Source organism: Camellia sinensis, chromosome 2, assembly GCF_055761805.1.
Source record: "Camellia sinensis isolate YWXY chromosome 2, ASM5576180v1, whole genome shotgun sequence".
NCBI classification, from domain to species: Eukaryota; Viridiplantae; Streptophyta; class Magnoliopsida; order Ericales; family Theaceae; genus Camellia; species Camellia sinensis.
This window is the reverse complement of record NC_138962.1, coordinates 110596890-110614108: the sequence shown is the minus strand read 5'-3', so window position 1 is coordinate 110614108 and position 17219 is coordinate 110596890. Positions and strand designations below refer to the sequence as shown.

General features: G+C 39.7%; 1 protein-coding gene across 1 annotated transcript; it reads right to left on the bottom strand.

The window, feature by feature from the left end:
* Positions 1-3825: 3825 nt before the first annotated feature.
* LOC145818236 (uncharacterized) lies at positions 3826-5880 on the bottom strand. The gene is made up of 3 exons (XM_082912875.1): positions 5323-5880; positions 5083-5230; positions 3826-4298 (listed from the first exon to the last, which is right to left on the bottom strand). Exons 1-3 carry the CDS (start codon positions 5878-5880, stop codon positions 3826-3828), a joined length of 1179 nt encoding a protein of 392 aa, XP_082769001.1.
* Between the last annotated feature and the right edge of the window lie 11339 nt (positions 5881-17219).

The window sequence follows — 17219 nt, the reverse complement described above, 5'->3', positions numbered from 1 at the left end:
GGGGGATAATGTGATTATGTGATCGGGGGATGAATTACCTGCTGATGGTTCTCAGTTTACTTCAGATTTGGGGATGGCATGCACTATTTTGAGCAATGTGAAAATGTTGTTTATTGTACTTTCTGACTTGGGTATTGAGGTCAGTCTTCTTGTACTGAGTCAGTCGAGTCTGTCTTGTTGTATCGAGTCAGTCCTGTTGTATTGGAGTCGGGTGATTTCGGGGATGTTACTTCGAGCATCACTTGCTTGTTTTGTGTTTTTCTTTTACAGTTTTTCTTTTGCGTTTGTTTCTGCCATTGAGCTAGTTGCGCCAGAAGATCTAAATGAAACAATAGTGATTTTCACCCTTGTGCGTCTGTTTCTGCTACTGGAGGCAGTTGTGCCCGAGGTTCTGAATGAAACGACAGTGCTTTTGACCTACTTTTCTGTGCCTTGAAATCATTGCATTGACCTAAGTTTTTCAAAACTTTTCTAACACTGTGATGAAAATAAAGAGGAAGTAATTCCTCGGGATTTGTAAAAATTTGATCGATTGAGAGGAAGAGAGGCACACTAAGCCCTTAATGAATGAGATCATGTTTGTTAATGTGAGTACTGAGAAGGATCCTGGCTTGATCCAGATTGGTTCTACATTGTCTTCAGCGCGAGCGACTAGTCGCTTTCTTAAAAGATTTGAAAAAATGTTTTGCGTGATCCTACGAAGACATGCGTGGAATTGATCTTGAGATTGTGCAGCATAGGATCGCTCTCAGCCTCAAGACTCAACACCTTTTACCTTCAAACCTTGAACTTGGATTCAGAATGTTCAACGATCAATCACTATGTGGGGCTTGTATGGCCAAATTTGAAGCAGCCCATGGACCAGGGGCAATAAAGTCGTATGACATCAAAGGAGGCCCGCCAGGCCAGATTTGAAGCAGCCCTCAAACTAGGGGCAAGAAAGTCAAATCAAGAAGGTCAGATGTGATCAAAGGAAGCTTGTAAAGCTAGAAGAGAAGCATCCCTTGAACTAGGGGCAAAAATGTTAGATGTGCTCAGAAATTCAAAAGATGGATCATTCTGCAAACCAATGAAGACTGGCAAGAAAGCCAAATTCGAGCAGCTGAAAAAAGAAGTTTTTGTTATAGGACAATCGAGTTCCTATCCATAACACTAGGGGCAACTTCAGTCCCCATTGGATGGACTCCTACATCATCAGCAAACCACAGCCATTCTCCTGGATTCAGATGGCTTTGAGATCTCAAACTGATCAACATGGACAAGTTAAACTTTTCTACCCTTGAGAGGCTCGCTGGGCTGAAAATTCGGAAGGGCGACCCAGGCAAAAGTTAGAGCAAGAGAAAAAAGAAAAAGAAAAGAACAAAAATGAAAAAATGGAAAAGAGATGAAGAAATGAAGAAAATGAAGAAAAGAAAAGAAAAAAAGAAAATGAAGAAGATGAAAAGAAGAAATGAAAAGAAAAGAAAAACAGAGCTTGCAAGGTTGAAAACCCGAAAGGGCGGCCTTGGCAAAAGTTAGAGCGCAAAAGGAGAGTTTCAACACTCAAGTGAACCTCAACCCGGAACTACGTCAGGCTTGATTCCCATGTTTGGGATACGTAGGAAACTTCATCCTGAAGTTCGGCCCTAACCATTTCCAGCTTGCTTCGCTCATCCATGTTGATTGGTTTATCTTTGTTCAACTCGGCTATCTTGTCCATGTGAAGTGGCTCATCTTGATGATCATCTTCATTCAGAATCAGTCGTTCTATTCCGTTGGAAGATTCAGCTGCAAGACAAATCAAGCTCAGATCTGAGGTTGTGCATCTCGAGAGTGAATTCTGTGTTGGTTGAGCAGTGGCCATTTGCAAAAATAGTTTTTGAGAATTTTTAATGAGGTTGATTAATTTTCTCGAAAATTATCCCACTTTTCCAAAAACTGGACCATTTCTTGGACTCCAAAAAGGAAATTTTCAGTGCTCATAACTTGACTTGCATGATTTCAAATCAAAAAATTGAACAAGTGTGTTAATCAAACTCTCATGATTATCAAAATTGTTTTAGCAGAAGCCAAAAACAAAAAATGGTCAAAATGATGAACTAGGGGTACAGTTGAGTCAGGTTTCCTGTCTGTTCCTCGTTATCCATACATTCGCCAGAAAGGGCACAACTGAAGTTAACAACAGAGGCCAAAAGACTTTCTCATCCTCCAAGCAACGAGGTATCAAGCCAAGTGCGAAGCACGAACTAGAAATGGAGCTGGATGTTCGGTTCGTTCATCTAGGACGATCATGCTCAAAATTGGCATCTGACCCGGAATGGGAACGTAGAAAACATGATGTCTGTGAGACTAATCAATTGTATGCCGGACCAGTGGGACATACTATAACTCGCCCTGATCAAGCTAAGCCAGGGGCATCGTCAACCAATGTGAGTTGCAGATTTGCCCCAATCGCACCACAACCCCTTTGTGGAAAAGTTCACTGTTGTGAGCAAACGAAGGAGAATCTAGAAGAATACTAGGGGCAAGAGCCTACAACTTCCTGCTTATCCATCAACCACCCAGGGGAGGGATAAAAAAGAAGAGAGACTAAAGAATAGAGAGATGTGTGTAGAGAGAAAAAGTGAGAAAAGGACTTTTTCAGAGAAAAAGAGATTGAGTGCCAGAGTGATGTGAGAATCACAAATGAGAAAGGGTGGGAAACAATACCCGGAGAAACTGGCTCCTCGTGAACCGAGAGGTCTCTCGCCACTGGAACACATTTGAGTCTTGTGTTTGTTGTTTTTGTTTGTCTTAATTCTCGTTTTGAGTCATTTTGAGTATCAACAGATGTGTTTAGGTTGTTTTACCTTCGTTTTCCTTTGTTGAGTAGTTCGTTTTGACTATAGTCGGTCGTAGGCTCAATACCCGGTTAAGAACTCATTTCTTAGGCCAAGTTTGGGAAGACTAAATAAGTGCACTTTTTGTCTTTTTTGACTAAAAAAGTGAAAGGAAAAAGATAGTTGTTTGGGATAAATTTTTTACTTTTTATGAAATTGTGTGTAATATAATATTAGTAGACATGATAAAATGTCTGTCTTGCCCTTCTCACCTGACACACCAGGTCAGCCGTACGTGTCCTGTCAGTGAGTGGTGACAATTGCACTCCACTGTGCAACGTAAACATAATTCAAACTTTTTTTCCCAATTTCCCAAACCTGTGCAACGGTCAAACATGTGTTTCTATTTTTTTATTCATTATTTTCATTCTCTTCTTCCTTTTATCATTGTTTTCCTAAACATGTGCAACGGCCAATTTGTTTTTTTATTTTCCTTATAACATTTTTGTTTTTATTATTTTCCATTTTGAAAGAATTTATTTTTTTAATTTTGTTCCTTTTACCATTATTATTTATTTTATTCCTTTCCTTTTTTATTATTATTTTTTTTTTGGTCTGCATTCTTTTCCTTTTAACATAATTTCTTTTTCTTTCTATAGTCAGTACTTGTCCTTTTAACATTATTTTTTTTCTTTTCGTTTGTTTATTCAATTTTTTTTTTCATTTTTTTCGTTATAATTTTTGTTTTCTTTCTGTTCCTTTGTTAGTCAATATTTCTTTTTTATTCTTTTTCTCTTTATTTCTTTTCCTACTAACATTTTTTTTTATTGTTTTCCTTTTAACATTATTAATTTGGGTTTATTGTTTTCCTTTTTTTATCATTTTTAATTTGGATACAAAACTTTATCAACTTCTTGCTGAGAAGTATTACAAATTCAGAAAAAGCAAAACAAATTAACAATAAGTGATAATATAGATTTGAATCTGAGTTACACACATTATAAATTTAACCAACATTAATGTCCGTTCAATTATTCGTGTTCTGCTGCTGGGCTAGTTGGTACGTAATGTTCTCTCGCACAACTGTCATTGCGGGGTCGGAGTCCCCTTCCTCAATCACATCGGCAACCCGTGTGTATTCGTCGTGGTCAGGCATTTCGGGGGCCACGTATTCGGTGCTATTTGCGATAGGAACTGTGACCTCATCAATGGCACTGTTTCGGCGTATGAAGTTATGTAACGCCATCGACGCACATACGAATATCACTTGATTAGAGAAACTCAACTTCTGAATATTCTGCAATGCCCCCCACCTCGACTTCCACGCACCGAATGTCCGCTCGATACAACTACGCAATGACGAATCTGCCTTATTGAATAGTTCGAACTCATTTTGTGGTCTTCGATTTCGATGGGCACTTTGGTGATACCTATACCCCTTGTATGGGGCTAGGTACCCTGTCTTGTTGCTGTAGCCACTATCCACCAAATAGTATTTTCCTGCAACGAACATTTTTTTAAAAACATGTTATTTGAGAAAAATAATTTGCGTCAATTTTTTTAAAAACAGAGCTATGTTTAGGTTGTGAAGAACCTAAATTTACACAAAAAAAAAAAAAGAAAAAAAAGATAGTAGTTCGATTAAGCTCCCAACATATTTTCAAGAACCTAAATTTGTGACATACATCTAAAATTCACTACAGTTTTAGATTCATACAATCAATACCATTAATGCTAAATTGAAAAGAGATATCAGTCACAACAATAATTTAGGTATTGTTAATAGGTGCATAGATAATTAAAGAATAGGTGCATTGATACCAACAAATTCATATAGGTCTTTTTTTTTTTTAATATATATAATCTTCTTCTCCCATGTGCTTCCTTCTTGACTAGTTTTCATCACTGCATTTTATCCAAATTTGGGCCTTGTGTGTGTGTTCCTAGTTTTCAAGGATTATTATGTTGAATTGGTCCTCATACTGCAAGTTGCTTCGTAGTCATACATATAGTGCCATGGCATCCAACTGCAGGCACAGAATCAATCCCTGGTAAATTACATGGCAATTCAGACAGAGATTACACCTGAAATGCGAGGCATATTGATCAACTGGCTAATTACGGTAGCAAGTACGAATGTGTACTATGTCTTATATTATTTTAAAATTAAACTACTTTGTTAAATAAAATATAATTTTACTAGGTGCGGGGTGCGGGAAGCGATGTTTAGGTTCGGTTGTCATGTAGTGCAACACCCTACTGTCATGCATGCTCCCGTCCCAACCGGCTGACACAAACGTGAAACAGAAATCGATGTCACATACGGCCAGTAAGTTCTGTGTTGGGACGCCTTTCCGACCGTAATACGAAGTGGCGTACTCTTCCGAGACACGAGCCATCACGTATGTCCCGTCTAGTGCACCGATGCAGTCCTACACAATGCACCATTACGTAGAAAGTATAAATAAAAATTCATGGAATATGTCGTCACTGTGATATTTAAAATTTTGTGAAACAATGTCACCTTGAATGGCCGGTATCGCCGTTGCGATTGTAAATGCGGGTGGCCCCCTTGTTGCACTTGCTCAGGCGTAAGACTCCTACTATGAACCGCTGTGAACGGTATCATAACTTTCAAAACCTCATGGAAATGCCGTGACAATGTCTCCTTCGAGTGTTGGAACCGTTCTTGCAAATCTTTCAACTTCATTCCCTGCAATGCACAAATGAAAATGGCTACCTTCTCTTCTAGCGGAACGCCATGCTCCCGCTGTGGCAGTGTCAATCCAAAACTATGAAGAGTCACGCATAACATCAAGAACACTGGTTTGGACATACTGACAGCATCTTCAAACCGGCCTTGGTGCCCGTTAAACAACTCGTACATCCATAAACGTCCCGAAAGTATTGACGTATTTCGAGGTACTCTGTGATAATGGTTGTAGTAATATGTATCTGCACTGTTATATGCCTCTAGCAAGTTGTGATCAGTTTCGACCACCATTTCCCGTGCAATTTCATTGACAGCTTCCCGGGATGCATTTCTGGGCACAGTGTAACTAGGACCTGCGTCGTCTGCCATTTTGGAAACCTATAACGCAAAATATAAAGAGCCAAGCGGGTTTATCAAAATATACGAGGCTGCCTATCAACAAAAGTATAATGACTCTGGACAATAAAAGAAGCAAATTGGGCCGAGGGTAAAAAAGGAGACAACCACACTGATTTGTGGTGTTATCTAAAAAAATGAAAGATGAGATGAGCGAAGATTGTGCTCGGACCTTTGAAGCCAAAGTTTCAACTGATTTGTGGTGTATATACAGAAATGGAAGATGAGCATGTGGTCTTATATACAGAAAGGGATTCTCTTCTTTGAAAGTGGGACCTTTGAAATTACGAAGGACAACAACTTCACGTGGTGTCCATGCAGATTGGACAACACACAAATTATTGGGGCGTGCGTAAGAAAGCCACTTATTGGGGCGTGCGTAAGAAAGCCACCAAATTATTGGTGTATACGAAAGTGTATATTGTGCCGACAAAACAGTTACATCAATGCACGAATTTAAAGCCAAATTATTGGTCTGTGGTATGCTCACAGTGTAGTGGGTCCTAGTATATGGACTCAAACCTTTGTTGACAATTTTTCCAATAGTGCTACAGCAAATTGACAACACTTCGAAAAATATAAAATATACATTGTATGGGCAAATGCTAATTTATGTTTTAATCACCTTGAAGTCACAAAAAAATTGAGAGAAAGAGAGAGAGATGAACTCACAAAAACACTTCTCAACTGCTAATGGAATTAAAGCAAGATCTTAATTAGACTGTTGCTTAATTGGACAGTTGCTTACTAAAAAATGCACGAAATGTAAAAGGCAGCAACAAGCACATACTACAACATCAACATCATCACACAAATATTATATCAACTGATAATGTCCTAAAAATTCCACGAACAATGAAATAGTTTTTGGGAGGGAAGGAAGGATAAAGAAGCCACACAGAAACGTTAATAAAGAGACAACTTATTTGCTGGACTGTCTCATAACCAGCCACCATCCATTCCGGAATTTGCTGCTGATGGGCCACCGATGCATTGCTCACGGGACTTCTTCGTTTGCAACCAAGCAATGACAGCCGCGTCTGTAGGAATCTCCATCATTAAGGCTTGATTTGCCGGGTTGTCAAGTATCGATTGAGCAAAAGGAACTAGCGGGTCTTGCGGATCGAGCCCTTCCAGCGAATACAACCTTTTGATACACTTCTGAATGAGGGACTGTGCCGAATCTACGTACTCATGTGAGATGCGAATTTGTCGTTGTTGTAATTTCACGGAGGATGCAAGGTTTTCCATACTACTCGTCAACAGAGAAGCTCCCTCACTCTGCCCTTTTTTCCGCTGTGGGTGTGTTGGGCCTGGCGACTTGCGTTTGCTCCTGCCACTTATTGGTGTGTCGTCAGCATTAATTCCCGATGACGCAGCATGCACGGTTGCCGGCGTGCCATCCTCTTGTGCAACAGTGTCGTGCACAGTGTGTTCATGCTGCACGGAAGGCTGGAAAGGGGGTAGCCCGCTGCTGTCCTCGCAGTCTTCTTCAAGCGCCGCCGAAGTACCGTCATCGGTTGCCACAGGTTCGAACGCTGCACCTGGTGTCCATACATATTTTCCGGTTGCCGTAGCGCCTTCGTACACCCTTCGCATGAGGTCCATGTGCTCCAACGGTTTTGTTTTGAACTTGATCGCATTCTTGTCAACCTGGGGAAAACACAAAACAAAATATCCATCAATAATAATTTGTGGCAAGTGATGGTCATTTTACCGGCAGTAGAAACGTTAGAAATCATAGTGAAAAGGAAATTAATGACAATGAGATCTGAAATACAATCAAGGTGACAATCCTAATTAATATAATTCTATTCTTAAGTACACAAATAGCAGCAGAAATTGATCCTATTCGGCAGCATGCATGCTTCACCAATTACTACTAGTTGTCATAATGGCAGGATACAGATTCCACTTATGCTCCAAGACTGCTAGGCAAAGTCAGGCCATTTGAGATGTAATACACGAAATTGTTGCAGCTGATTCTACAAACGGGCAGGTTTCCCAGTTGCAACAATTTTAGGAACATTTCTTGCATCTGTGTAAGCAATGTGGACCATACCAACACTGCAAACTAAAGCCAAGTTTGGCTTTCCTAAAGCTTTTCAAAGTCTCATAAAATACGTTTCAGCATAGTAACACGTCGACACTGTTTTGACAATAAAGTATAAAGCTCGACTATAGAAATTAAAGGTCTGGTTAAAGGGTTGGGTTATCACATCCATTTTCAAGTAAGGGAAGATTGTGTGAATGACTTAAAGGCAACCAATAAATGATCTGAAACATATTTGCTCATATCTGGGTTGTTCCAATGCGCGCTCCCATTGCTCACATTTCTCCAGCAAAACTGTTCAATACTCAGCGTAATATCCCTAAATCACTGAGCTTACCAAAAAGAAAAGAAAAAAAAAAAACAAAAAAAAATACCACTTCAGTTTTAATTGCAATACAGAAATTATGGAGCCATGAGAATATCCATTTCCAAAAGTAAGGGAAGATGTTGTGATATTCTTGTCAACCGTATTGTTAGCCTTCAACTCAATATGAGCGAACATTGAAGTGCTATATGCGGTAACGCAAATATCCATCAATAATAACTCAACTCAAATGAATGGAGAATTATAAAGTTCCTCACCATACAAATTTCATACATGAGATTTTTTAAATTCTTTTCTTCTTCTTCTCCTTTTTTATTTTTATAGAGATCCCAACATAAATCCACAAATTTGGGGGCATAATGAGAGTTTTAAACAAAGCATAATTTTGAATTATAATGAAATTGCCGTGGGTCATTTACCAAAGTCAGTAATTGACTCAAACACAATTCGAATAATTTTGAATTTTCCCCAAATAAGAAATGGATAAATCATTTGCTTCAAGAACAATTTTAAATTACTAAGGTTCGATTTGATCTACAGAAAAAGATAAATCAAGTATTAAAAAAATGAAAGTTCAAAGAATGCCAAAAATGCAACACTGAGTCATACTAATGTGATCAACAAAACAACGTAAATTTACAAAACAAATAACGTATTTCAAGTAATGCTTCAAAATAGAACAATTCTTATCAAATGTTGAAGCCAAAGAGGCAAAATTATCCCACAACATCAGCTTCAAGATGGTTTTACCAAAGTCAAGGAAATAACCCAAAAATAATAATAACAATTAAAAAAATGTTGAATGAATGCCCCAAATTCATAATTTGTGACTCTGCTGCCAAGGAAAAAAATTAAAGCTACAATACCCATTTCTCATTATCAATTCAGCAATAATTATTAACCCTCCAGTACCGAATTATGCAGTTCTGACTTAAAAAAAAAAAATCAAATTGACAATGATCAGCAAACGTCAACAACAATAACCTAATGTATGCAAAGACAATGACCTAATTCCAAAAGACAACCCAAACAAGCAAATACCAAAGCAAAAAAATTCATGAAAACCATTAACCCCACCAAAAAGTCGCAATGCATCAGCAACCCCATTTCGTCCCCCCTCCTTGCTTTAAATTGATAATTACATACGTGGTCAAATAACTAGCAGCGACAACATAATTCCAATAAGATAATAATATTCCCCCTTCCATTCATTATTCAACCACAGGAAGAACTTTATCTGACATAACTTTGATCGTTAAAGTTTAATAATAACAGTTTAAGTATCCACGTAAATGACGTAAGTAAAACTCAATGGAAATGTTACCTTTTCGTAATGCGCCCACCAGTCGTCAGATGCTTGTATCAAACCCGTGGATTCATTGTAACTGATGCCGGTTGGCCCATGCCTGCTGTCCATCAGTTTTGACGACTGCCAATCCTTTTTCAGCGACGCGTACTTGTTCGGCAGTTGCTTGACGTCATGCAGCTTATTTGTACGGTCCACAAAGCCCTTGCTTACAGCTCTATATCCATGCATTGTCATTGTATGGAAGCTCCCCTTGAAACCAACGTCCAACTCTTTGATAACAAGTTCCAAAAAAATCCGCACTGTGTCGGAGTCCCAAGCTGCTTTATGCACGTTTGCGGACTGCTGCTGCGTCTGTTTACTACCGCGCTTGCGTAAAGATTTGGAAGGCGTCGACTGCATTTGGGACTGCTCCATTTGCGTACTACAATGCAACAACAATTATGGTATACGTGAAAAATCGAAAAGCTTGAAACTCATACTAGGAATAAAAAAAAAACATATAAACATTTGTGAAACAGAGCTAAATTAGCCAAAAGGGACTGCAGATTATAGTGTAATAGGTTAAACTACTATTAATTTGAGTTTTATAGTTCAAACATCAATTTTTGTTAATCTTTTGTTAATGAAAATGAACTGATAGTTTAAATTAAAAACAAATCAACAAAATCCTGCATATTTTTACCCATTAAACTAAGATAAAAACAATGCATATTATAACTTCAATTTTAGAACAATATGGTTCATAGAATAGCTCATCAACTAGTGTATTTACAAGTAGTGTGCATTAACTAAAAGATTCATTCTGATAAGAACAAACAATCGGGGAATCACTATCAGAGAACAAACAATAAATGCAGGCTCACCTTTAAACTTTTAGAAATTCATTATCTTAGATTTATAAAAATAAAAAAACATAGAAAGAATTAGGATCCTCAATATGGTATGTGAACTGGTGCAGATCCATCATTAAGAGTTGTTAGGAGTCGACAAGGCATCAGATGAAGCATTTAAAATATTTTGGTTCAGAAGCTAAACGTATATATATATATCGTGTGTAACAGAGCTAAATTAGCCAAAGACATACACACTAGCAATGTTAGGGCATTGCCAATGAGTTGCAAAAACAACTGCGAAACCCATAATATGACAGTTTGGGCCAAAAAAAGTAATCCAGTTGCATGCTATAATGCCAAAACTTGCAGATCAGCATCCCACTGGTTTTCTTTCTTCCATTTCTCCCACCCTCATCCTTTCCACCAAAACTCTATCAAATAGAAAATAATTTTTTCATAACAAAATTCAAAAATTACAACAACAATTCGTAGACACACAACAATCACAACAACAATGACAATTAAGAATTTTATGCAACTTCAGAAAAATTTCAAGTAATTTCTCAAAAAAAAGCACAAATATAATTGCAGAAAAAGAAATACATGGAAAGGTTTTCAAGGTCCGACATCTTCTTCCCTGATGTTCTTTTTACCCATCTTCACAGAGAGATGGGTCGATTGTGTACTTCGAACCGAAATCGTGAGAGATGCTTACATCGTGAAACAGATCGCCGAACCCAAATGAACATCTTACAACCAGATCTATAGATCTGGTTTGGGTTTCGGAATCATAGAGGGTTTTGGTAGAGAGAAGAGAGGGTTTCGGTGTTAGATATAAAAGAAGAGAGGTAGAAAAGAGGAAAAGTTTTGGAACAGAATCAGAGAAAGGAGAGTGAGAGTGAGAAAATTAATTTGCGTGGAAGAGATGTTACCTTGTAGTTATGGAGAAACGGGCCGGCGTGGTGTAGATCTGGTCGGAAGTGGTGCAGATCTAGGCGACGGATTGTCCGACAGCCATCGGTTACTGCTAATTTGCGATCGAGTCGAGCTCGGACTTCCCCACGGCTGTTGCGGTGCTGCACGGTGAAGGCTGCGACGGAACTCCGGCAGTCGGTGGTGTGGATATCTCCGCAGACAGATTGTCTCCTTTTGTGGCTATCTCTGCAAAACTGGACTGATAGAGAGAGACAAAGAGAGAGAGAGAAAGAGGGGGAAGGGGATATTCGGGTGAGAGGATAATATTGTGTTGAGGAAGGGATAAAAAAACAGGGGTAAAATAGTATTTTTACCCTCCCTAGGTCAGACACAATTTTGGCCGCCCAAAACATGAAAATAGGATAACTTTTTGGCTTTTTTGATGACTTTTTGGCTTTTTCTTAAGATCCCAAACTTGGCCTTAATTTCAATTTCAAAAATAAATCGTTTTGTGCTTAGAGTGCTGTGCCGTTCTCCACATATGTGCAAAACAGGATTTGTTCTTTCATAAAACTGCAGGGTTCAACCCAGATCATATGAGAATAGTAGAACTAGGACCTATCTGAAGCTATATAGGTTCCAGACTGCAAAGCAAAAGAAAAGAAGGAAAATCGAAGCATCTGAGTGTGTTTCACCTTCAGCAAATTCTGAGATTACATTCCGGATGTACTTCCTCAGGTCTTGTCAATGCTTCGAAGTACGAGTGTGCCTTTACCTCAAGATCAAGATCAAGTCTGCTTCAAGCCAGAATAGCGATAAGAAGTTCTCTCTCTGAGTACCAGTCCACGCCAGAGACATCTTGGCTATGTTTACAATGAGTTCCTAGGAGACCAACTGAAACGGTGGAAACTAGAGTTCGAATGGCTGATGCCTAGAGCACAAAGGTTCGGAATTTCTAAGACTAAAGTCTGGTTTAAATATCCAGGGGTGTATCCCCGGCTTGAAATCTATATGGAAGCCCCATAGGTTGAGGTAGCATGTATGCACCTCAATTCTGGATACTAAACCAACCTAGTCTGTCACCCTGTTGGAGAATAGGGAAAGTTGTGAACATGGCCAGGAAGAAATGTAGTTCCTGTGGTTTGGAAGTGCAAGATGCAGAAGCAGAAGATCCCCAACAGCACGAGGTGAAATCTCCAATGTTGGCCGATGAAATTAATTTGTGGCCGATGGGTGGCCGGTGGCTTCCTGGAGTGGCCTGCGCGGAAGCTCCGGACTGTGTTTTCAGCATGTGATGCTCAGCACATACGAGGTGTATCCTTTTTATTCGTTGCAACTTCTCCGAGAGGTAAATCGGAGGTTGTGTTTGAATCGGTCTTGTTAGGACGCGCGTTTCTGCATTGAGCATATTGCACCAAATATGCATTGATTACTGTGCATAGAATATGTATGCTGTGTTGCGTTGCATTCTCTATGCACTTCTTATACTTGCATTGTATATGCACTTCTTACACTTGCATTGAATATACGCTGTAATATCTCGCATGGAACATGCATTTGTTACTCCCACATCGGACATGCATACATTATTCTTGTATAGAATATGTATCTCGATATTGCATGGAGCATATATTTGTCATCTTTGCATTGTATATGCACTTCTCACATTAGCATGGTACATGTTGTCAACCTTGCATGGAACATGCATTCCTATCCTGCTGTATTTATTAAGTTTCTTTCTTATGCTGGCACAATATTGTATGTACGGTTCATTCAGAGAAGTTCCGGATAAGATTGTTCATGTCTCAGTAAGAGAACGCTTTCCTTCATCTTGTGTATCTATCACACATGTTCATTTTGTGCATCTATCGTACATGTTCATCTGGTGCATCTATCGCACATGTTCATCTTGTGTATCTATCGCACATGTTTAGTTTTGTGCATCTATCGCACATGTTCATCTTGTGTATCTATCGCACATGTTCATCTTGTGTATCTATCTCACCTGTTCATTTTGTGCATCTATCGCACATGTTCATCTTGTGTATCTATCGCACATGTTCATTTTGTGTATCTATCGCACATGTTCATTTTTGTGCCTATCGCACATGTTCATTTTTGTGCATCTATCGCACATGTTCATCTTGTGTATCTATCGCACATGTTTATCTTGTGTATCTATCGCACATGTTTATCTTGTGTATCTATCACACATGTTCATTTTGTGCATCTATCGCACATGTTTATCTTGTACATCTATCGCACGCGTTCATCTTGTGTATCTATCGCACGTGTTCACTTTGTGTATCTATCGCACATGTTCACTTTGTGTATCTATCGCATTTAATCTTGTGTGCCTTGGGCATTGTTTTTCTTTCTCTTCGTGCGCGCGGCGCGTTAGGCTGTCTTTGGTTAAGAGCATTTGGAACATGTTCCAATGCTTATACCACTCCTTTAGTTGGAAATGCTGGGATGTATCCCTATGTTCCCCCCTCTTTGGTTAAGAGCATTGTGAACGTGTTCCAATGCTTATACCACTCATTTGGTTGGAAACGTTGGGATGTGTCCCTATGTTTCCCCCTCTTTGGTTAAGAGCATTTGAAACGTGTTCCAATGCTTATACCACTCCTTTGGTTGGAAACGCTGGGATGTGTCCCTATGTTTCCCCCTTCTTTGGTTAAGAGCATTTGGAACGTGTTCCAATGCTTATACCACTCCTTTGGTTGGAAACGTTGGGATGTGCCCCTATGTTCCCCCCCTCCGTGGTTAAGAGCATTTGGAACGTGTTCTAATGCTTATAACACTCTTTTTCCTTTCGTGTGCAACGCGTCGGAATCTTGTTTGAGACCTCGGGTGTGCCCAACGGTCGCTCTTAGTCTTTCCCATGTGGTGCGTGGTTAAGATTACTTATTTTCTTACATCCTTTTTTTTTGGTGAATAATTTTTTTTTTTTTTTTTATTTTCTTACATCCTTTCTGTATGAGATGTGGTTTGGTCCGTGCCAACTTGTTTGTGTACGAGTTTGCTGTAGCACTTCTTTGCATAACATTTGCATGTCGATGTTTCATTACAGCTCTCATTACATGATCATAAGTTATGTTTTGCATTGTGCATACCATTTGCATTTTGCCCCTGCCTGCGAGCGCATCTATATTGTTATATTGCCTGTTTGTCTAAGTCTTCGGCCTTGTCAAAAATGGGTCATCTCTGGGCTTTGACATTCACTCTCGTCATTTCATGACTTCCGAGTTCTGTCAAAGAGGGGCAACTATAGACACCCCATTTTTGACCGACCTTAAGACTCAGACGTCATCGTTTGTGCGCGCAATGATTGTGCATGTTTGTGCTCGTTTTGAGGGCCCGAAGGCCTCAGCTGAGTGCCTTGTCTTTGAGCCTCTAAACCCTTTGTGTTTTGATCTTATTTTTGGGCCAAACCTTGATTCCTCTTGCCTGGAGGATGGGAGGGACTTGCCGGCCACTTGTGGCACTTTTCGGCCACTTGTCTCTCTTGTAGGCCACTTCAAGTGGTCGGCCGGCCAGCTAGGGGAAGTGGCCGGTCGGCCACCTTAACTGGCCGGCGGCCATTTTTTCTCCTTTTTAGATATTTTCATATATTTTGAGCCAGTTGTTGCTCACCGAGTTCATCCTCCATGCACGTGTATGGAGGGATGAAGCAAGCTTTTTGCTTGCTTGCTCTATATAAGGGGAGGTCCCTCCCCCTTTAGAGGGGTGCTGAATTTAGAGAAGCAAAATTTCTCTCTCTCTCTCTCTCTATATATATATATATATATATTGTGCTATATTGTACTTAGAAGTGTATTTTCTTCACATATTTGCACTAAAACACCTAGTCAAACACCTTCACTTTGGAGCCAAGGTCTATTGAAGCTTGATTTGAGGTCTTAGACTTGGTTTTTGGCTCAGAAGTTGCTGTCTTGCTGCTATTTTTCAAGGGTAAGCTTCTTCCCCTTTTAAGCTTGTTTTTGTACATTAGTTTGAGCCACCTTTGCATGTTGTTTTGGCCTGGTTTTCAACTACAAAAACCTCTATTTTTAAGTGTTAAAATGTTGGTTTGAGTCCTTGTTGGAGTTAGGGGTGGTCCACCCTCTTTAATTGCTTATTTGCTAAGCTTTGTGCCATCCTTTAAAGCTTTTGAAACAATCTCTTTTTGACCTTCTAACCACTGAAATCCAGAGGAATTTCAGTGGTGGAAAGTTGGTTTTGGGGTCCCAAATAGGAGGGGGTGATCCCTTCTCCTTGTATATTATTTAATTGTGTTGATGGCCTAGTAGTTAAGCACGTTTTCTACCATCTCTTGGCTTGTTCTCAGCATGTTTTTGGCCTTAGTTTAACTTGTTATAACTCTATTTTGGGCTGGTTGGATCACCTCTTGCTTGCCTCTTACACTTGGAGTGTAATCTTGCTCACTAGCCTTGTATACTTGATGAGTTAGCTTACTATTCTAGCATGTGTTGGCTCCATTCCAGCAGGGTTTTGGCCTTGTTTTGATGTGCTTCAACTCTGTTTCAAATGGTCTTGGTCACATATGCTTTGCTTTGTATAGCCATAGTGTAGTTGGCCTTTACTAGCTTTGAGTTTTAAGGCCTCTACCATGCTTTGCTTGTGATGTTTGCATAATATGGCATCATTTAGCATGTGATTTCAGTGCATGTAGTCATGTCACATTCTCACATATTCCACTCTTTCATTGTGTATGAGAGTTGTGCCTTATGCCTTGTTTATGAGCCAATACATGAAGCATGTTTTTTTTCTTGCTTTGCATGCAACCATCTTAGCACATTTTGGCCACTGTTTTGGCATGCTTTAGGTCTGTCCATAGCTAGTTTGATCATTTGAGCATTGTATTGCATGGTTCTTGTGTAAAGCTCTTCACTAGCTTTAATGCTTTGGTCCCTAACATGTTTTACATGAGTTGTTTGCATGTTAGAGTCTTGTTTTCCATGCCATATCAGCATTGAAATATCTTCCATCTCCCTCATTTCTTCACTTTTGATTTGTTTTGAGGGTTGGTTAGGCTTAAGAGTGTGTTTAAGCTTAGGATTGAGGCTTGTGCTTAAATGGCTTTAACCCTCTTTTGAGGGTTCCTCCTAGTCAAAGGCATGGTCTCTCCCATACCTTAAACCATTCTCTTGATTGACCTTCCTCTCATTAGAGGACTTTCACAATTGGACAAATCAATTAAGGAATGGTTTTGTAACTTAAAATGCGTAAACAAGAATTGAATCAAGTAAAACATGTCAAGAAAAGCATGTTGTTTGCATTGTATTGTGTTTGGATCGGACGTTAATCCAAACACAAGAAATGTGGGACGTTTCATACTTATAGTGATGAAACGTACCGTATTTCTTGGTCACCAACCCCCTTCATCGTGCATGATAGGGGTGGAGGCTCTTTGCGTTGTTTGTGCATTCACCAAGCTTGTACAAGCTTGGTTTTCGTGCCATCATGCATTGAGATGCTTGGTTGGTGGCTTGAGAGCTGAGTGCCACTCTCATTTGAGCTTGAGAAGTGATGAGGAGTGTGGTACTACATACATTTCTTTCCAAAATACATTGTCTAGGCTCTGTTGCTCTCTGTTGCAGCAAAGGCAGAATTTTAGAAAGAGAAGTGGCCGGCCGGCAACTTGCACTAGCCTGCTGGGGACTTGCACTGGCTGGCCAACCAGTAGAGGTAGCCTACCGACCAATTGAGGTGGCCAGCCGGCCACTTGCAGAAAAATTGTCAAAAGTGTTCCTGTGTTGGGGCAGATGCAATCTGGAAGTTCACATGATGTTCTGAGATAACCGCGAGTGCAAACAGAGGCAACTCATGGCAAGGCATTGCATTTTCGGGCAAGTAAACCGAGCATGCATGTCT

Coding starts and splice junctions, on each gene's coding strand:
- LOC145818236 (XM_082912875.1), bottom strand. CDS start 5,880: ATGGCAGACGACGCAGGTCCTAGTTACACTGTGCCCAGAAATGCATCC. Junction 5,231..5,322: donor GGCGATACCGGCCATTCAAG/GTGACATTGTTT, acceptor TGCATTGTGTAG/GACTGCATCGGTGCACTAGA. Junction 4,299..5,082: donor TTTCACGTTTGTGTCAGCCG/GTTGGGACGGGA, acceptor TGTTCGTTGCAG/GAAAATACTATTTGGTGGAT.